At 38.8% G+C, this 22602-nt stretch overlaps 1 protein-coding gene across 1 annotated transcript in view; it reads left to right on the top strand.

Annotated features, from left to right (window-relative positions):
• NELL2 (NEL-like 2 (chicken)) overlaps positions 1-22602 on the top strand; it is a gene marked incomplete at its 5' end in the record, with an annotated part of 119525 nt that overhangs the window by 88249 nt on the left and 8674 nt on the right. Inside the window, one exon of the mRNA XM_009872951.1 lies at positions 14335-14475. Within this exon, the coding sequence (XP_009871253.1) occupies positions 14335-14475 (141 nt within the window). The remainder of the gene's footprint in view (positions 1-14334; positions 14476-22602) is intronic.

Below are 22602 nucleotides of genomic sequence, written 5' to 3' on the forward strand. Positions count from 1 at the left end.
GTGAAAGCTATTAAATTTTACTTTCTGAGCTACTGTAGGAAAATAGTGCCTAAGAGCAGTGATTCAATTACTGAACTGTGCCTCAGTGAACCATCTAATCTGGTACCTTGGTGGTGTCTCCAGGTCCTTTCAGAACTTGCAAAGTGTACCAGTTTTTTTTTTCCTTTTGGCTTGCCTCAATTTCAAATAAATAGTTTTTGAGAACTGTAATTCTAGGAAAATGGACCCCTCCACACTGCTTACATGTTTCTGCATCGTTTTGCGCAGTTAATATAGTTTTCTGATGTACTCCTTAGGGCACAAGATATTGTATCTGCTTCTGACTGGTGATTAATAGGGAGAAATATTGTCAGAAATAGAGGCAGATAGGCCTAATTTGTACTGTCAAATTTGAAATTCCTAGACAGTATCTGAAAAATCTTGTTTGGCTGCTTTAGAGCAGAGACTGTAAATCAACTTTTGGTTCCTCTATTTTTGTTCCTGCACTCCTGTTGATATGCTTTGCATAAAACCATGAGGTTAGGAGCTGTCATCTTCACAGCTTCTGTTCTGGTCAGGACCTTTGCTTGTATGATGCGTACAGTGAGACAGAAGAGGAAAAGAAATAAAACAAATAATGGTTTCATATTTATGCATTTTCAGTTCTGCAAGACTGAGGGATAAATGGGGGATTTTTTTGAAGCTGTATAGGTAACACTGAGAAGCTGATACTGGAAGTCCTGTAGAATTCTGCTGATGAAATGGTCTGATTTTGTTTAATTATCGTCTTCTGTAGTCAGCCAGAGGTATTTTTTTAAATGTATAGAGTATTATCTTTCTAAGCCGTCTCCCAGTAATTCAAAATCAGTGGCTATTTTGTCTGTTTTTTTGCCATACTCATCTGTTTTGATTTCTAGACAAACCTGATAAAAAGAACCGTTTTCCTAACTGATCTCCTTCTTATGCTTTCATTTCACCAAAACTGGGCCTTGTATTTGATACAGTTCTGGTGGCATACACAACTATGTGCTTTTAATGAGCTGCCTTTGCATATGATCCAGTTTCTCTTACTTATTTCTGTTAAGAAAGAAAAGTAACGAGTTGTAATGAGGCATTCTAAAATGTCCCTTTGTGCTGGTGCAAAAACAACTCTTTGCCATTGATCGTCAAGACCATTTGGGTATCTCTGACCAACCCAAAGGAAAACAAGGACCATGAAGCATGCTGTTGTAATGCTCGCTCTTCAATTTGTCAGGCCTTGGGTAAACAGGAATCTATTAAGTTAGAGTCTAGCTGAAGGAGCTATACTATGCAATGTGTTCATAGCTTTATTCATAAATCATCTGCCTCCCTACACCTTATTAGTATTCTAGATGAAGAGCTGCCCAGTCCAACATGTATAAAAATAAAACAAGTTGCTCCTGATGCTTGTACCTTTAGAAGTAATAGGTGTACCATGGTTTGAAAAAAAATCAAAATAGGATTGATTTCAAAAGAGGCTTTAGCCCCAGAAGGATCTCAAGCGTGATGAATATTTCTAAACTATTTAAATGAGCTCATGAAAACTATATTGACTTTGCCTAAGTCTAAAGTCACTGCAAAACATTTGATATATTACATCGTAAGGAACGCTGAGCACTAAAGAGGCAAATACTGCAATGTCCACTTTTTTAATTGGGCTTCAGTTACCCTTATGTACGTAGACAGACAGACAAGAGCAAACACTGGCAGAAGCTAAATACAGGCAAAGGTTTTAACTCTCTCCTGTCTGTGCCTCTCTTTTAACTGGCATCTTCTTTAATGCTGAAGTCCCACAGAGGTAGTGGAGAGAGCAGCATGTGGAATGCATGATGCAGGAGCAGCTTTGCTCCCAGGGATTGTAGATGTCAAAGGGTCAACCAAAACCACTCTATCACTCCCCCTCCTCAACTGGACAGGGGAGAGAAAATATAGTGAAAGGCTTGTGGGTCAAGATAAGGACAGATAATCACTCACCAATTACCATCATCAGCAAAACAGACTTGACTTGGGGAAATTAGTTTAATTTATTACTAATCAAGTCAGAGTAGGACAATGAGAAATAAAAACTAAATCTTAAAAACACCTTCTACCGCTCATCCCTTCTTCCTGGGCTTAACTTCAGTCCTGAATTCTCTACCTCTTCCCCTGAGTGGTGCGGGGGACTGGGGAATGGGGGTTGTAGTCAGTTCGTTACTTGTTGTCTCTGCCACTCCTTCCTCCTCAGAGAGAGGACTCCTCACGTTCTTCTGCTGCAGGGTGGGATCTGTCCCACAATAGTCAATCCTTCACGAGTGGCTCCAGCGTGAGTCCTTTGCATGAGCTACAGTTCTTTACAAACTGGTCTAGTGTGGGTCCCCTGTGGAGTCACAAGTCTTGGCAGCAAACTCGCTTAGAATGGGGTCCTCTCACCATGGGTCCACAGATCCTGCTGGGACCCTTCTCCAGTGCAGGCTTCTTGTGAGGTCACAGCCTTCTTCAGGTGTCCATCTGCTCTGGTGTGGGGTCCTCCATGAGCTGCAGGTGGATATTGTGGATATCTGCTTTACCGTGGATATCCATGGGCTTCAAGGGGACAGCCTGCCTCACCATGGTCTTCACCATGGGCTGCAGGGGAATCTCTGCTCCAGTGCCTGGAGCGTATCTTCCCTCTCCTTCTTCACTGGTGTCTGCAGAGTTGTTTCTTTCACATATTCTCACTCTTCTCTTCTAACTGCTGGTGTTGTGCAGTTTTTTCTCCCCTTTCTTAAATATGTTATCACAGAGGCGATGCCATTGTTGCTGATGGGCTCAGCCTTGGCCAGCAGTGGGTCCATCTTGGAGCCGGCTGGTACTGCCTCTCTCAGATATAGGGGAAGCTTCTGAGAGCTTCTCACAGAAGCCACCTGTGTATGCCCCCCCAAAAAATCCTTGCCTCGTAAATCACATACAATATCTCTATCCTCTGTCTTGCCTGAGATTTCTCCATTCTTTTGTATAGAGGGTGTATAGTGGCTGAAGTTTATTTTCCCTCCCCCAGTCCAAAAGAATTTGTAAGATCCTTTTCAGAGGAAGCAAGAAACTCTAGCACAGAATTTCTGCTGAAACTCTTCTCTAAGAACCTCTGCATCACGCTTTTTTCCTCAGGAAAAAAAAAAATTAGTGGATTTGAAGGATTTTAGTCACAAATAAGCTTAGGAAACTCAGCCATGTGATGCTTATAGTCAATAACTAGATTCAGAAAGGACTGTTGCTGAGAAGAGAAATAATACTGCATATTCCACAATACTAATAAAAATCTAGCAAAGAATTAAGGATTGTCATTTGAATTATTATAATTAATAATTCCAGCAAACATCAGCTGCTATGTGCACGTAAAAGCCAAGTCTTTGTATTTGCTATTACAAGGAAGTTCAAAACAGAAAAAGAAAACGTGATTGGCAGTCTCAGAAACTGTAGTAGAGAGATGTTCAGCTAACCCCTGGAGAATGAGCCTTTCCTGCAAGGAATGCTCTATTTTGACAATGCTCCAAGTGCTAATTCAGGCCACAGAAAAATAGACATAGGCAGCCAGCAGATGGGTTGCAACCATGGCGTATATGATACAGATAAGTGGTCTGTAAGTGAAATTCTGAAATTCAATGTGCTGGTGTACAAAATACCTTCTTGCTCCTCCCTTTCTCCAAATATTTTCCCTGAACACATATAATGATGTGAAGTTAATTACGTATGCTGATGCTGTATCCAACCAGTCTTTCAAATATCCATAATCCTTAGAGTGCAGCAGAACTGTACAGGAGACTCATATTTTTACCAAAAAAAATATAAAAATGCTTGTGGTCTACATTGTGAGATCTCTTTGAAACAAATAATGTAAGACTTAAGTTACTGTCAGTGAGTGTCCTTGTGACTACTATGATCTGTCTGTGCTACCAAATAAAGCAGGGAGGGCAGAAAAGGCAAGGGATGCAACATCATTCTCTACAGCAAGGTGTTCTTCCTCTCACCTCTCCCCAAAACGTTTTGGCCTCTTTTGGAGTTCCTGTTTCACAGGATGCTCTTCTCCAAACTCCACCTTAACATTGTTGCACTTGACACTTACCAAATCAGAGCTGTTACTTAAATTTTTTCTCCCAGAGTTGTTTATATACAAAAAATGAGTGCTGGTACAAGCGCTTTCTCCCCATTTTACAGATGTGGAAATCGAGACGTGGGGAAAGTTGAGTAGGTGACACGACTTGTGTAAGAAGGCAGTGGCGACAGTCTGGATAAGATCTAGGTAATTTCATTCATGTTGCTACTCTGCTCAAATTTATCAGCAGCTGAGAGAGGACTTGGTGGAGTTTATATCATATTTTTCTGAGTAGAAAGCACAGCCAATTCATAAAACCTACAAAAATACTTTACCTTTCACTTTCCAAAAGAATGTATTCTAAAATGGCTAGCTCATTAAATTGCAGAAAAAAGGTTTGAAATTTGTCTCTAAGAATAAGCAAATGAGATCTGCAGCAGACCAAGAGGAAGGCCAGGGCTCTGCAGGTGAAATGCTTTTTGCTTGGCTGAAGTGTCTGGAAGGGAGGTCACCCTAATCCCTGTTACCACCTGAATTTTTCTCAGATGTGAAAATAAAAAAGCTCAAAAATGAGCAATGAGGCAAGGGCTGGTAACTTTAGAAGCTTGAAGTGTTTTACTTTGCTTTATATTTTTGCTTGTATTTATTCACAAAGTAATTAAAGAAAAAAATAATTAATGAAGCAAAAAAATGCCCACATTAAGTTTGGTAACTATTCTAGATGTAGGCATGAACCCTACTTTCCTTATTATTTCTGTTTTGTAGCTTAAGATGCTTTGCTGCTTCATCCCTCTGTGTCTTTTTCTCCCTTCATTTTCATTGCTTGACACAGTTTCTTGAGTGCATATTATTTCTTTTCTCTCTCCAAGTCTTTGTCAGTTTTAAATAACAAAAGATTTTTTTTCCACTCAAGAGCCACGTACTAATACTTATCTTTTTCTTTTTGTATTTTCTTTAGCTTGTTGCCACATTACAATCCTGTATGTAGCAACATAAAAAAAAAAGAGAATCCAAGGGAAAGAAAGTGCTACAAAAGAGCTTTGGCAAGACAAGATTTTTTCTTATTTGTTAAAAAATTCACAATGCATCCACTACTTATCTATTATTTGCTGCAGGAAAGAATCTTCTTTACTAAACATGAAAACTAAAATTTCAGTTAGGTTTTTAAAATACATTGAGCTATAAATAGAATGTGAATAGTGCAGCTGGGCAGCATTATAATAGAATTTCCTTCTGTTATATAAGGGAGATAGGGATGACCTTCATCACTCACTGTAAGCTCTCTCTGTTATGAATTATGAGACATTCAACTATTAGTGGAATTAAAATCCATAATGCTGCCCCATATCCCTATGGAGCCCTTCCTCTTGCTGTCAACATGAGGGAGTCTGCAATCTCTGCAGATAAATGCCAGTGATATGTTTATAGCCCAAGCAAAGGAATAGTATAGGAGGGGTTTTTTTGTCTTTTCTGTACTTCAGCAATTTTGTACAATCTCTACATGATTTTACTTCAGGATCAGCACTGTAAGTTAATGGTCGCTGGCTTATGGACTGAGAGTCATGGTAACAAGATACTGGTAAGAATATGTAGGTAAGAATGTTTTAAACTTAAGGACACATATAATATGCGTGATAGCCTGACCAAAGGGTGGAGGGCCATAGCAGAATACCACGTACAAATCAGGGTGTTAGATCGATTCCTAGCCAAAACTTTGAGTAGCTTTGTGTGTTTTTCTGTTTTCTTTAAATGCCCTCTTAACTACATACTTGGAAATTTACTGTAACTCATACCATAACTGATCTGAAATAAAGTTTTGCAAAACTGAACCCAAAGTACGCTGAGAACATGCTGGTTACATTGTTGGTTCATATATGTAAAAGTCATAGTTCATGGTTAGGACTAAATTGACTCTTCATTTGAGGAAACTCAAGACCTTTGGCCAGCACACTGTGCAAGTAAAGCCTTCCTTCTCACTCATTTGAAAAGATGTAACAGCTGGCCAAACTACCTCTTTTCAGACAAATTAGCTCTCTTTTGTTTAGGACTCGGCTGCTCTTACCCAGCGACTGTCACCTTTAGTGAGTAGCACTAACTAGTTAGTCCTATTTCTAATATATGCAAATGGAGCTACATAACACTGATAGTCTTTGCACATGTAGATATCTAAAATGGGTTTTTCGGTGTATTTCAAGGTATAAAACTGCTTTTGCTATCTGGAAGAAAATAATTGCTTTTCTTTTTCAAGATAGGATTAACGAGGAAGCAGAAGCCTGTGTTACAGTTGAGGTTGGGAATACGGTTGAGAATGATGGACAAAGTGAAAGGGAAACCACATCTTGGTCAACAATAGGAAATACAGGCTCAATACCTCTCAATTAGTCTTTCTATTGGAGATCGGCACAATCAATTTCACAGAATCTTACTGAAAAATACATTCTTTTTTTTTTACATTATTCATGGATGCACCTAGTTCATCATGGCTAATTAGATGTTCTGAATTATCGTCTTCAGTTGTTACAAATACAACGTTCTTTGATGATATTGGGTGTGTAATGTTTCAGTTGTCAAAGTTTCAGTTATTGGTGAGGTCTGTGATTGATCAATTTTTGACAACAAAGAATTGTTAGCAGGGCTGCCTGGTGAAGCAGTCAGTGGAAAATTCCCTTTCATAACGTATCTGTCTGGTTTTGGAGAGCCGCCACTGCCACACATGAAATGACAATACAATTGAAATTCTTTTTGCTGGCATTTAGCAGGACCTATGGGGGTGTGTAGAAATCAATGGGGGATCAGGAGTCTGGAAAATTACATACTTGAAGAATTAATGAACTATAATTCTATATTACGTCCTCAATCACATTTTGCTTCCTTTTCATTAATGGAACTAAATTAGTTTTCCATGGACAGGGCTCTTTTAAAAAATGCAATCATGCTCTTGCTAGGATTTATTAAAAAAATAATAAAAAAAAGAACCCGTTTTAACAATAATTATTTTTTTCATACAGCATGACAGCTGGAAATTTTTAGTGAAGATCATATCTGCATCACTGACTCAACCTGTTGAAGCAATTTCTAACATGACATTTATAGCCTCTGCCCTGTGAGGCCTATTGTGGTTTTAAGGTGACACAGCCAGAATTTCTAGTAGATCTGGGAGGTGTAGAGATAGAAGCAGCAATTCCAAAGGCATGCAAACCCCATTTTTTCCAACACAAGCCTAATTCATTTTCCAGGGAAGCAGAGAGAGGAATGACTGTGGTCTTCATTCTTCTCTGAAGGCTGCGTCTGAGATAACTGGTGTTTCTCGTGCTGTGTAGAGAAATCCTTTTGCTCACAGAACTATGTTATAGTAGGATAAAGTTGGAAGTGACTCTTCTCTTTCCTGTGCCCCACAGGCAGCTGTAATCTGGCCCTTTCTGATTTAAACTTGTAACTGAATGAAATGTTGGGATGCAGTTGCAGTTAAAATCAAGAATATTCTATGGCTTAATGGGGACTTTGATGTGAGAACCCATACATGTACCAGTACTCACAATATGATATTGTATCTTTAAAGAGTTACTGGAACAAATCAAAGTAAGATTGTAAACATAATCAGGCTCTAGGACAAGGAGAAAAGTTCCTCTGAGAATCAGCAGCAGTGTTAGAAAAAAGGAGCTGATCAGACTTTACAAAAGATATTTAAAAGGCATTCCAAACTTTGTTTTTCTGGCATAACTGCTATCTTCCTGGGTTATTTCAGCAGTCTCAGCTTCTGCATTCTTGATTTTTTTATCCCTCTGCATGGTATTTATATGCATGTGGTATATGGGAAGGTAGTGGGATGGAAATCCCAAAAGCTGGTACTAGGAACAAGATAATTGTATTATATTGAACCAGGTTTTTTTTTTTCAAGTTAGACCTGGCTTTTGCATAAGATCTCAAATCAAAGGTCTGATGGAGCAGCAGGGTCTTCTCAAGTACCATCATATAAGAAATCTGCTGTCATGTGAAAACTGACACAAACACTGTCTTTCTCTTAAATGTGTGAGAGAGGACTCTAGAACTTGCCATAGAGATATAGCAAAGCCTTCTCAAAGCTACTCCAGAAAATTGAGTTTTGACAACAGATATGTTATGCAATACAGTGAACTTTGATTTTGACTTACTGAATAAGGCCTCTCCCTTGTGCACATGCTTACTAAAAATCAGATAACGTAGGCATCATCTTAATCCTACTGGTCATTCTGTTAAGTGAGCATAAATCTCAACAATTGGGACATGGTCTTTTATGTCCAAGCCAGATATCACATCCCTGAAAATGTGTTGCCATATGCAAAGATATATCAGAATCTGACTGTTCTGAATGTATCTATGGAAAAAACATTGAAGGTTTCTCTTTTTAAACAGCTTCATATGATTCTTCAGTGATCTGTTTCTGAAATTATTTTGCTTTCATTGTTTGCACTTTATTTGTACTGTATATGGTGCCGGGATGTGGGTGGCTCTGGAGGTTAGCACTAGGGTGGAAATGCTGTTGCCTTTGAAATGAGGTCTCAAATTTAGCTTAAGTCCATAGTGACTGAACATTATGTAAGTTGCTGGCTGCTCATTAATCTTTATAAATATATCCAGTCATAATAAGCCAATTAGCACTGGGACAGATTATTGCAATTGGGAGTCTTTATTTATTGGCAGTCTTAGCTGAGTGCCATGTATTATACTGTCCCAGAAAAACTTCCAGGATAGAAATAACTACATTCTAAGGATTCACAGCTGCCAATCTGTGGTGCTGCTTTCTTGACAGGAGAGGGCTACCGGGGCTTTGGTTTGTATTGACTTGGATAAAGCAGTTTATGAAAGAAGGGCTTTTTGGACTGAGTTGTGCTCTGCATCTCTGTAACTCTGTGCTTGATGGTTGTCCTGGTTTCAGCTGGGACAGAGTTATTTTCTTCCTGGTAGCTGGTACAGTGCTGTGTTTTGGATTTAGTATGAGAATAATGTTAATAACACACTGATGTTTTAGTTGTTGCTAAGTAGCGCTGATCCTAAGTGAAGGATTCTTCAGTTTCCCATGCTCTGCCAAGTGAGGGAGTGTGCAAGAAGCTCAGCAGGAGCATGGCTGGGAGAGCTGACCCAAACTAGCCACAGGGGTATTCCATACCATAGGATGTTATGCTCAGTATATAAACTGGGGCACATCGCTGCTCAGGCATCAGTCAACATGTGAGGAGCAGTTGCACTGGACATCACTTGTCTTTCTTGGGTTCTATTTATCTCTCATTTTGTTATATTCTTCATTATTATTATTATTATTATTATTGTTATTAATGTATTTTGTTTTATGTTAGTTATTAAACTGTTCTTATCAGAACCCATGAATTTTAGTCTTCTTTTTCCAATTCTCTTCCTCATCCCACTGGGAGTGGGAAGGAGTGGACTAGCATCTGCACCTGGTGCTTAGTTGCTGTCTGGGGTTAAACCATGACAATAGTGGCATATAGGCTTTTCTGAGAGGCGGATTTGATGATTAGTATTTCAGTCTTGGAGTGAGTAATGTGAAATAGAAGAACCCCCCCTTCTTTTCCCCCACGCCATGGTTCTTTGCTGAGTGCACCTTGACCACATTAGAGAGCTTGGTCCTATTGCAGCATGAAAGTGCACTGCTATCTTTCAAATTGGCAATTTTATACCACTTTCAATCTTCAAAAGCTCTTATTATACAGAAAATCTCTAATAATATTCATCAGACAGCTAGCTTTCCTTTTTTCTTACTGTACCAGTGAACAATTTGCTAATGATCTTATTTTACTCTTCAGGGAGCAGAGTTTTCTTGGTTTCCCCAAGAGCAAGGGGTATAATAGCTAAAACTGTTGCCACAGTTCAGGAAATCAGCGATTCTGAGGTATAAAGAAGATGATCTGGAAGAGCAAGTTTTTTTCATGTCAAGGGGAGCTAAGTGTATACAGTATTTACTTTCAAAACGCCTGTGATTTTGTGTCTACTTTAATAGAATGAGGTTTCAGTTAGTAAAAAAAAAATATTTTTTTTTCCAGTTGAAAAATGGGTAACAAAATAGGGACATAAGCAGACTGACTGACTTCAATTTAAGAAAAAATGTACAGGAGGAAACCTGAATATTTGAACACCAAATCATGTGCAACATAAGAGTATAATAATGTTGCCCTGTCTTGTGGCACTAGAATATGTACAGTACTGCCATGAGTGCATCCATGAATTACATAGGATAGAGAGAGTTCCCATCTTCCTGGTGTTTTGTGGGCTCACCAGTCTCACAGGTGGGTTCTCCAGCCAAAATCACAAATCTGCCATGCAAGTGCCATAGGGTGGAAGCACACCCAGAGGAGACAATGCTGAGGTGCTACAGTACAGCTGTGTGGCTGCTTTCCAGCTTGGCGTGAAGGTCACTTCCAGAGACTTGTCCCAGTATTACTTTCTGTTCCAAACCTGACCACTCCTATCTGTGGGGTGGCGGATTTGATATGTGCAGTTGTGCTCTTTATTTGAAAAGGAAAGACAAAAACTGAGAAAAATGCCACCTCCATGATAGTTAGTGGGAGTTGTGCCATAAACTGGAGCAGGATGAGACCATTTGTTCTCGCCTGCCACACATATGAGAGACTCTTTTACTTCTTGGATGAGGATGCTTTCCCTTCCCCCCCTCCACCTTCTTCTCCCCACACTTTGCCACAGCTTCTTATAGCCAGTTAAAGAGCCAAATTTGCATACTCAGAATAAAATGTGGACTGTTTTGCCTGTTTGCTTAAAAATCTCATCACCTGATATTGAAAAAAATACATCCTTCTTTTCCTTGTGCTTAAATATTTCATTTCATTTTTTTCAGAAGTGAAAATGTAAAGCCTTTCAGTAACTTGCTTCTATAGAGTAATATTTCATTTTTCATGCCTTTCTAGTACAGCATCAAACAGGACTTCATTAATGCTGTTAATGTTCCATATAGCCCACTGATATGCCATAGCCACTGGCCAAGCAAAACTTCAATCAGTTTTTCTTCTCTTGTCGGCTCACACCTCTGACTGAGCAGCTGCAAGATGATTCATCAGAGAATGTTCCACCATAGGACAGAGAAAAATTATTTCTGGTTGCTTTTCCCATACTAATAAGATAATTTCAGCTGTAGATACTTTTGCAGCACTTCCTGTGCCATGCTATGCCCGTTTGAAAATAGAAATCCTTTTATCCAAATGTCAAGAATATTTTCCGTGGAATCAGTGCTTTGGCTTTGCAAAACATATTTCTGATGTGTTTTCTTTACAGAATTGTGACAGTTATATTTTGTCCCATTGCAGAGCATGTCTCTACTAGAATTAATGATCAGCGTTAGCTGAGAGTTTTAGAACAAAATTCTGTGTATAAGGAACGTCTGTATTCTGAAACCCACTGGCACATGCCGTAAAATGTTGTTTGCCTAAAAAGTTAGTGCTGAGCATTGTTCTGGATTTTCTTTGCTGCAAAGTCATGTAAGGAGTAACGAGTTATTCATCACCAATGCAGTGATGGTTCCAGTGCAATGGTTTCAGGCAAGCGATCTGTCAACAGGACATTTCTTAAAGACCAGCAGCGTGCTTCCATCCACGCTCATTATGGTAGGCTTTCTTACATAACTCCACACAACTTTACGTGCAGCCGTAACAAAACCAGAAGACTGTATTTCTCTGTTTATTGGCATGTGTAAAAGCATTTCATCCCAACTAATATTACTTGGGATACAGGTTTGTCAGCTAGTTTGCAAATAACTACAGAAAAGCTGCTTTTGTTGTCAGTTTACCAATACTGATGTGACACTCAAGGCTTGTTTTTCCTGAATAATCAGTGAGTTTGTCAGAATGCATTCAAGCCTGCAGTGCTGTGCTTACAATTATAAGGCTTATAGATTCACAAATAAATTGTTCTGAAGAGAACACAGGCTTTCTTTAATTCATATCTGTTGCTTTGACCTAAATAACACTTTTCCCTCCACCTTGTCACCAATAAATACATTCCACTTTCCCAGAGAAGAAATATGTGCCATCCAGTGTCTTAATGCATGTTATTAAGTAGCCAGTATGAAGATTCACAGTGAGTCTGAACAACAGCTCTTCTCTTTCAGCCTCTGAGTTTCTATGCTTCATCGATTCTCTGGGGCTTGTAGCTTTGGCCAACCCCAACAAGTTATTTTGTGCTGACCAGGTGATCCCAAGCATTTAGCACGGTCACTCTGTTTCTGTTCTGCCAGGCGAGCTGTCTCACAGGCAGCGTATTCCCCAGTGGTAGTGCAATGTCTAGACTGTAGTCCTTTCTTCTTTTCCTTTCTTTTTTCTTAAGTAATCTGTGGGTATGTTAGCGAATTGCAGACTGCAAACCAACCTTTTCTCACTACAGTAACATAATTTTCATTGATTTTCCTCTGATCTCTCAAACACCTCTGAGGTCCCTCTGGCTCCTGGCTGCTCACAAGGAAAAAGGCCAGAGTTTATACTGATTTAGAGATAGACACACTGAACTGCAGAAGATTGTAATGGTTTGGCATTTCTCAATCCTGCAGCAGGACTACTTCAATCATTATCCTGGAATTCATAGTAGAGTTGAGAATTCTGTGTTTAAAACCAGCAGAGAGTTATGACTTAATTTGTGGTACACAAAGCAGCAAAATATAAACCTGGTGCAGTATTCCAGCAGGAGTGCTAGTAATTCGCATCATCGTAAATACTGGTAATGTACACCAAGAGTGCCTGCTTAGAGAGACTGTTGATAGAAAATCAGGCAATAATGAAAATTTCTAGTGGAATTTTGTCAAGTATCTGTAAAGTTTTTAAACCAAATACTCATTGTGATTGTATGGTTATTCCAAAGAGATTCCAAAGAGCTGTTACTTATTATGTAAATAAAATACCCAAAGCACATCCCACATCTCCCTGGCATGTATAAGAAAAATGCAAATCAAAACCACATGTGGGTGAATGAGTGATACCTTATAGTTTTTGCAGGTGTCCCCACCTACTTAAAAAATTTTCTTATTTTTAAGTGTGGAACAAAGTGTTTTCAGTGAATGAGGAAGCCTTGTGGTTTTTTTTTAAAGTTTGTATTTGAATAGATTTCATAAGACACTAGAGTGAGTATATCTTTATCTATGCACACATTCGTATTTTTAGAAAAGAGATTTGTTACCTTATTACATGCTCATAATTGTTTTTCTTAGTTTATTCTTTATCCTATGAAAAGAACAGATGACATAAAAAGGAGCTAACAGGGACTGTGGGCAGAATTTTGATATATTTTACATATATATCAGTGGTCACATCATACATCTCCTTCATATCTGCATCCCGGAGGATAATAGAAGTACTGCTGAGATACTTTTGAGAGTTTGAGTCGTAATTTGTTATTTTAGTTCTTAGTTTTAAAGATTCAACCTTTTAAAGAAAGGTTGAATCCCTACTTTGGCCAGAATAGCCAGAATATTGAGGGTTTAGTCATTATTCAGAGTGGGGGAAGGTTCAGAGCTTTTTGTTTCCCAAGGGACTTTGCAAGTGTTGTGTCTCCCTCTATGCCAGTTCCATAGGCACCTCTTGGTCAGCTTGCTGCTCAAGTAGGTGTGCTGCCTCTCGTATAAAACACTATGATAGTGCAATGAATCTGATCAGGAAGGACACATTTTTATCCCTGTTTAGCTCCATACTCCTGGTATTCTGTATCTGTTAACAACACTCACACTCTGGGACCTATTCTGATCTCTTTGATGGTGAGAGAGGAGATACGGTCAGCTATACTGAGTGTCAATCACTGATGTAACTCAACAGGAACTCCACAGGATAGGGAAACTCTACTAACCTAAAAGCAGTGTCACAAAGAGCGTAAGCAAGGACCAGAGTGAGTATTTAATGTTTTGACATGTCCCTAGAAACAATCCCTGCTTAACAGGCAGCCTGCACTACTCAAAGGGTTAACGTCCTGTTATCTGAACTGGGATCCAGTTCCTTTCTTCCTACTGTGGGCAACTTGCATAGATGTCAGATTATCTATCATGTATTATGCTAATATGTAAACAGTAAATTGAGATTAGCAGAACCTCCGCTGTTGGCAGGGCCAACACCGTTAGCCAAGTCTTCTAAAGGAAATTATTCAAAACTTTACTGCAAATAAATAATTCTGGAAATACAAGTGCCAGTAATGAAAATACTTTTGTGAAACCCAAAAATACTGGTGATGTTGTTCTTCCATCAGATGAATATGCAGTTTCCTCTGTATGAATTTTCTCCTTTTTTGTTGTTTCTACTGAACAGATATTGATGAATGCTCAGATGGCTTTGTTCAGTGCGACAGCCGTGCAAATTGCATTAACTTGCCTGGTTGGTACCACTGTGAATGCAGAGATGGCTACCATGACAATGGAATGTTTTCACCAAGTGGAGAGTCCTGTGAAGGTCAGTATCTAAAAAAAGGTGGGGTAGAGTTATGACTCGCATTACAGTGATGTCTGGTATCTCTGACTGTACTGATTGAGTGTTGACTTGGGCACTGTGTCAATGAAAGTTAAACCTTGACCCAAAGCAATCATAGTTACATCATAAAAAAGAGGCAAAAGAATATAAAGTATGAATATCCCTAACAGATAGGTGGAGCATTCATGTCCATTTCTATTGTTTGCTAAGATAATGTGTGAAGTCAAGCATGGTGCTTAAAAGGCAGTTTCTCTGGCCCCTCATCTGCTTCTGTGCATGGTCCTTGCATAAGTGATTTCCTATGGGCTGATGGCGTGCACTGTAATCATTCACTCCACAGTAACCTCTTTATATGTCAGATTCTTTATGTGTAGAAATGGGCCTCAGTCCAGACCCCAGTTCCTCCACTTCATTCCTCCTACACTGAAATAGTCTGTGATGAAAATATTTCCCATTGCATAGAATGATTCTGCAGCCCTGATACCCTTACCCACAGCTGGCTTAGTACTGCGGTGCTTCTCCTGTGAATAGGCTACCTGTATAAAGTTGCAATTTGAAGGTTGTTACCTTACAAACTGAGAAGCTCAGTGGACTTAGAGCTGGGACAAGGTGCAGGAATCAAGAGAGTGACAGGGGGACAAGGAGATGCGGAGGTTTTCTTTGTTTATGAATGATGTTAGAGAGAACAAGTCTCTTAGTATGGAACATTATTCAGCTCTTAAAATATTGCACGCTGCAGCTCTTAAATAAGAGAACAAATCAGTCTGTTTTGCCATGGACTATTCTGTGCAAAATTAGGAGTCTTTCTCCCTTCTGTCTCTGATTGCTGAAATATTCAGTGCTCACAGTGTAAGCTTTCCAGCCTTGCTGTTCAAACTCACATTGGTGGGCTGCACTGGTCCCAAAGGGAAACAATTGAATTAATTTCACTAAGGCAGATACACAGACAGTTCTCCAGGAGCGAGAATGACCTTTTCAGTATCCCCATCATCAATACTTTATTTCAACACATTTTCACCACAGCTGAAAGCCTGTATCCCCAGGAGGAATCAGCGATTTGAGTCAGCCACTGCTTTCATAAGGCGAGATTTCTTTGTCAAGAACTAACTAAATGTCAGTGTTAGCTGGCCAGGTGTTAGGACAAGAAGGTGCAAAGAAGAAGTTGTGATCCCTCTGATTATAACATTGCTCTTCTGTCAGTCGCGGCACAGGTAATATTCCAGCCAGGCATTTATGTAAATATTCTCAACAACCCAAGTTTTGTCATCAATGTCAATACATTTGCCTTGTGGGTTGACTATAGTGGTTTGGCACATGCTATCTCAAGAGATACACGTGATACAAAGTGACTATTAAGATGTGTGCAAACAAGCAACAGTTAAGTAGCTATTTCTACGCAAATGAAAAGCCACTACTGCTGCATGTATGCAGAAGTAGCAATTATTGGAATGTTTTGACCTTTTCTGCAAAGTGCCAGCAGCTCTTTATTAAACATACACAGAGGATAACGACTAATTGGAATTAAATCACAGATGCCAGGAAAATATCTTCATTGCTGATAACCCAAGTCCCTAGCAGTGGAACACTTTCAATTTGATTGATTGCAGCTCCAAATTTAGGAATGCCACTTGAGATCGGGACGAAAGTTAGATGTTTTATTAGTCTGACTACATCACTTTTTTATTGGATTGAAATTGTGTCTCAGACAGAATATAAAACCTGAAAAGATATGAAAAGACTGCCTAAAATGCATTGCAGTATGGAAAGTTGAAGTTCTGGTAACAAAATATAGTAGTGTAAAAAAGCAATTGGCTTCTCTGCTGTCAGATCATTCCACTGTGAGAGATTCCCCTACCGTGTTTAAAGACATAAGGAAGTGGATTTGTTTTGTCACTTCTTCAGTATCCCCTAGTTAGACGTGATTACATTGAGCTGTTGGTGGATGGTCTTTTAGATACTCACTTTAATGGAGCAGCAGCTTCCAGGCTATATTAATTGTAGATTTCAAATCTCGGTTCTCCACTTCTCACCTTCAACTGTAGGAGCTTCTTGCTGTATCCAGGGCCGGTGTCCTCTGAAGTTTTTCTGGCTTGTGCAAGTGCTACAGCACGCAGAGCTGTAGAAGGAATGGTGCAGAATTGCATAGAAGAGAAATTGGTCCTGCCATTATTTCTTCATGGAACAAAGAATTTAAACCTCATGGGGGTTAAGAAGTGTTCTTCAAGGGCTTGTCTGTTTTGCTTTCTAAGAGGACTCCTTGGAAGTAGTGTTTTATGTAGAGCACATAATAGGCTTGTCTTTGCCTCATCTTTTGTAAGTTTTAGTTGCTTTCAAGAAAGTTCCTTCTTCCAATGGAGAAAACCTTTAAAAGCTGAGGAAGTGTGGGTATAAATCTTTTCTTTCTTGATTATTCTATATTGTCTGCTTCAAAGCTCGGTCTGTTTGTGTCCCCTGGCCATGTGCTGATAATACTACAGAGAGCAATTCTGTCATCAGTGTTAGTTAGCTTCTTGTTTCCTTCAGCAAAGCCTCCAATTTTTAAAATTCATGAGGAAACACCACTGTTAAGAACACAGATGCACAGAAGCATTTCCTTAAAAACCTTATTTTAACAGAATACCTTTTGTAGGAAATGGCCTCATTAGGACATGGTACTGAATATTCCTAGATAGAGGTGGACTCCTTGGTAGCATTAGACTTTGTCAGTGCTTGATAATGAAATAATAGTTGCTGAATCATCTGTTTTACACATATATTGACCTTGTCTTCAGCATGACTGACAATATTGAGTATTTTGACTAATGTACTTGAATGCAAAAATTCATAATTCTATTTTATTGTACCTACAGGCAATGGAAGACCTAAAGATTCCTTTGCTATTAGTTTTGCTTCACATTATTTACTTTCTGGGTAGAACTGTGGTGTCTATAAAAATTACTGAGAGAAATGATGGGAAATGCAGCTCTAGGGCTTCAACTTCTTACCAGCACTTGCTGCTTTTCCTTTGGAAATAGAATTATGTTGTTCATCATCGTATTTCCAGAAAAGTGGTGAAAGATCAGCTGCTTGGTCTCTGAGAATTGCATGGCTTTGGGAAGTCTTAGATTTTATATATATATGTAAATGTAGCATTCAGTATGGTATATTACCTGGTACCTTTGCCCCCTTACAGCTTTTCTTTATTGTTTCTTTACACAGTCTTACTGGTGCTCGGAAGGTTGTGTCTCACATACCATTTCATAAAAGAGAGCTAGGCTAAATAGTAGATGCTGCAGCCTGAAGCTTTGTTGCATTAAAAAACTGGAACCACTGAGGGCAAAATCCTGAAATAAGAATGTTCAGACTCAGTTAATGTTTGCTCTTCTCCTTTGAATTTGCTCCCCATGATGTCTAGAAACTTCAAAAAATGAGTTGAAGAGAGAGGCTGTATTGGTTTGTCCTAGGACAGTGCAGATTGTACCTCATCATACATTTTGCATACTTCCATGTCCAAAGAATAGATCACCTAATTAATGCAGCATCTCATTAGGATTTACCAAGAGTATCTGGCAGGTACCAGCTGTTGTAGATACAGAATTTGAGATCAACATACCTTCACTTTTAGAAGGCATCGCATTCTTTAAATGAGACAGCTGCAAGTGGTAGGATTGGAAAGCATTAAGCCAGAATGCCCAGTTCAGAAAAGATCCTTTTTTGGTTGTAAGGGTTTATCTGTATGTGAACTCACAGTTTAGGATTTCTGCTTTGAAATGTCTTGTGCTTTTCCTTTGCTGTCATGCTTCCAGAAGTAGAATCACTTCCTTCTCCATGTGATAGAGCAGGGTGCCTGGTGACACAAGGGGTTGGTGCTCTGCTTGAACAATATTTCCCACAATCTGGGATAATGAAGGATGGAGGCATATTACCAGCCTCAGGATTCTCCCCAGCCTTAATGAATGAACAAAGTCCAAAATGGTCACATCAGCATCCCTATATCTGGATCTGGAAGGCAGGGAAATTGCTCACTGTCAGGATGTCTGAATTTATCTCACAGTACATCCAGTATTTTAACTAGTACATGAAATTTCTTGTAGTTGAAAAACCGCTGTCAGCTCAAAGTTTTGCACTTAGATCTTTCTACAGTGCTCGTAATGTTTAGCAGGAGCTTTGTTACTGATAGCACTTAAGGAGACAGGAAAGAAAGAATCACTACTCTTCAAAAACTCACAAAGCTCCATCAAAACCCTTTTGCCTTTATTCATGATCACAGAAGGTCAACAAATAAAGTGATTTTTTTTTCCCCATGCATCCCAAACAGAGCTATAGGCATTAAGGCTTCATTATTGAGTTTGGGAACAAAATTGACAGACTTTCTCAGCTTTTATAAAAGGACTAATAAAACACAAACTAGACTGCTACATTATAGAAGGCAGTAATTTAAACACATTTACTGTATCAGGAAACAAGATTTCTGTGAAACTGGTGTTACTTGCATCTGAAGTCTCAGCTCTTCACCTTCTACATCTGCTAAGCACTCTGACAGCTGGCTTGCATGAAGTCATGAATAAATTACTCAGAATTCACTTGCTCTTTGAAGAATGATTGCATCAGTCAGTAGGTTTACTTAGGACAGAGAAGAACAGAAACCAAACTTTCTACTCAGATAAACTTTGGTTCCCTGTCAAATGCACTCCTTCCTTTTTTGCCTTAAGCAAAAAGGACTTGGGTATCCTGATGCTGTCATATTGCTGAGCTAATGCTACTTTTCAGAGCTAAGGTAACCGAGAAGCTTCAGTTGCTTCAGAGCAAACGAACTGTCCACTCTCCTAACCCATCCCTCCCAACAGCATATTGCTCAGTGAAACAAATGTTCATCCTTTTTTTTTTTCCTACATGGATGACACTCTAACTGATATCAGAATGATTCTGGTAGGAAATCATGTCTAAAGGAGATGTTTGGGGGCTTTCTGTGAATGTTGTGCACCAAAGTCTTGATGGTTTGTCAGAGGAGGGCGAGTTGCAGCTCTGAGCCCTTGGCCACTTCGTAGTAAGGTGTACACACTTATTTTTTCTCCCTAATTGTGCCTTGCAAGTTTATTGCAAATTTTCTCATCTGTTGTTATCAATAATATATTTGTGGGTCTTTGTCCAAACTATTGTAGAGATGTCATTTTTTTAAAGGTCTATGGTAGCTCCAAGACCGTTTTCCAAAACAGATCCAAAAAAGTGATTTTATTTCTGAATGTCTCATCTGACATATTATTGTTTACTCAGTCAATACTGTGACATACTTCTATATTTCACTGTCAACTTTTTGGTTTTAATATTTTCTTACCAACAGTCTTTTTCATCTCACTGTTCATCCACTCCCCTAGACAACTAAGCATATTGGGCAGCACAAATTCTGGCACAGATTCTTGGGGAACTTCCCTGGGACAACTCTTCATTGTGACAATCAGACCATTTGTTCCTGCCTCTTGTTATTTACTAACTAACCCACTATTAATCTGGGAGTCAACAACCTCTTTTACTCCATGGCACATAGTTCCTCTAAGAGTGTGTACTATGCAAGGGAGCTTATGATGTTTTCAAATAAAAGTATTACAGTATATGAAATGTATCCGTCTTTTAAAGTATTTCAACTAGTATATTATACATTTAGTATATTATTAGTATATTATACATTTATTTACATTAGTATTACATTTACATATACATATAATATTACCTTTATTTACATTAGTATATTATACATTTATTTATACATATTATACATTAGTATATTATACATTTGCTCTGAATCTGTAATATAGTATCTGTGAACAATCTTCTTTCTGCCTGAAAAGATATTATGCTTTTGGTTGCTAGTTTTAATTCATATTTGAAGCTTCACCATTTTAACATAATTCCCTCTTTGAAACTAAGCACTACCACAGAGGTTATTTGCAGCCTTTTAAATTCCTTTTAGGATATTGAACTTGCACACATTGTGGTCGCTCTTGGTCACCAATGCAGGGCGAGTTGCTCAGTAGGGACATTTGAACCAGCCTGCACACAGCTCTGCCCAGGTCAAATGGTGCTTTGTCCCTGTGGGATTTTTTGACAGCCTCTTTCAAGGAAGAGCCAGTAAATCTGTTAAATACAGCCTTGACTTACAGCCTGTTGGGGCGACTGAAATTCTCATTTATGGAGTTTTCTTTCTTTGCAGTCTCTCATATATTACAAATGCAGTTTAGTCATTCCAGGTGCTGTCACTGTTTTGTATGGCGTTAGTCCAGTATTTTTCCTGTGCAGGTATGAAATTACATGTGATGCAATAAACTCCTAGCTCTCTGTAATGTGTGTCACTACTTCTTCATCCAGGGTACTCCTTTGTCATTGCAACATTACCTTGTACCTGAGGATGATGGCAAACAAAGGAAAATCTTTAAAAGCATGCCAGCTCAAAGCTGCTGTAACTTTTAGTGTAGATTAGATAAATAAGGACTGGTCCTCAGTTTAGTGCTAGATAACTAGTTACGCTTTGTTTCTGTTTTTTTCTGAGGTAAACCTCCAAGTCTTTTGAGACTTAGCGTTCTAATGTGGTAACATTGAAGCTGCTTGATTCCTAAGCAGTATGTTGTAAATAACCTGAAGTTAAATATTTGTTGTTTCTTTTGTTGCATTTAAAAAAAAAGCCACAAAACCAAACAAGCCCCCCAAACAATGTGAGAACAATAATAACATGCCTCTGTTGGTGGATATACTAGAAATATGCAACTTGTAATCCTCCCCTCTCCATTTTTGAGACGCAAAAGATGCAGGGAAGTGTACCTTGTCTGTGTGGTTATGGAAACTGGAGAGCTGGTTACGGCTATAAACAAAATGTCAGTAACATAATTCACCATCCGTTATAAATCCAAAGTAAAAAAGCTGAAGTTTTGCTTGGTGTGGATGATTTGTGTGCAAGTTCTTTGGAGATAATGCCTGAAGTTTGATGTAAATGAATAATGCAGATGAGAATTTCATGCATGCAAAGTTTCTGTTTCTCTTGCTGCATTAGAAAACACTGCTGTTGCTGATTAGGTTAGAATCAAAACATAAATAGCTCCTGCTTTGACCAGGGATATTTAGGTTGCCCTATCCAGAACATTTATTTTCATGAATCAAACAACTGAAACAAACATGGTCAGAATTTTTCATAAGTTCTCAATGTTCAACAAGCTCAGCTCAATACCAGAGTCAATGATGAAACCTCAATTATTTTCAGTAATGGTGCACTAACCATTACCATGTTGAAAAACAAACCCCAGAAGCCTATTTCTCATGGGAAAATTGTGAAATACACGTGTGCATAAGTGCCAAATGCAGAGTTAGTGTTTATAAGGTCACCATTTGTTATTTAAAGGAAACTGTTCTTATTTACATGACAGCTGAACTTTGTCCAAGTATCTCATTAAATATGTCTGCTTTCAGTTAAGTGGCCACGTTGCTGAGAAGTGATATTACTCAGTGATGACACTAGCCGTGGGAAAGCTTTTTACAAAAGAGTGTTTTAAACAGATGAACACAATTGATGGAAAATAATTTGTTGAATAATTACTTCAGAGATAGAGAAAGTCCTGCTGTTAATCTGAATCATCATATTTAAATAGGATTTGAGTTTATTCTCTTTATTTTATAACTTGAAACTGGTTAGACTGAGTATATGTCGATTTTGATTTTAAATTGCCAGACTGTATTACTTTCAGTATAGGTAACAGAGGAAGGAGAGAAACCCTCTTCCTCTGCTTTGCCCAACCTAGTATCACTCCAACCATTCCTGTTAGCTACTTGTCTAGAAACCTTCAAGGATGGAGACTGGACAGCCTCGGCAGGGCCCTCTGCGCCACTAATTAATTCTGTATCCTTAACGTTCTTGTGGGTTTCCCTCTCGAGTGTGCTGGTGACATTTCACATGTTCAGGTCCATGTGAACAGCCATACTGGATTAGGTCCATGGTCCCAGTTATCTTCTCCTCTGTTGCAGCCAGGTGCTTCAGAGGATAATGAGGTAGAAGATGTGGAGATTTTAGATGGTTGGCCTGTTCTGAACTGTCTGATATGTAAATAAGGGCACCGTAGACCCTAACGCGTAAAATATCTCTTCCAA

Source organism: Apaloderma vittatum, unplaced genomic scaffold (genome assembly GCF_000703405.1).
Source record: "Apaloderma vittatum isolate BGI_N311 unplaced genomic scaffold, ASM70340v1 scaffold4177, whole genome shotgun sequence".
NCBI lineage: Eukaryota > Metazoa > Chordata > Aves > Trogoniformes > Trogonidae > Apaloderma > Apaloderma vittatum.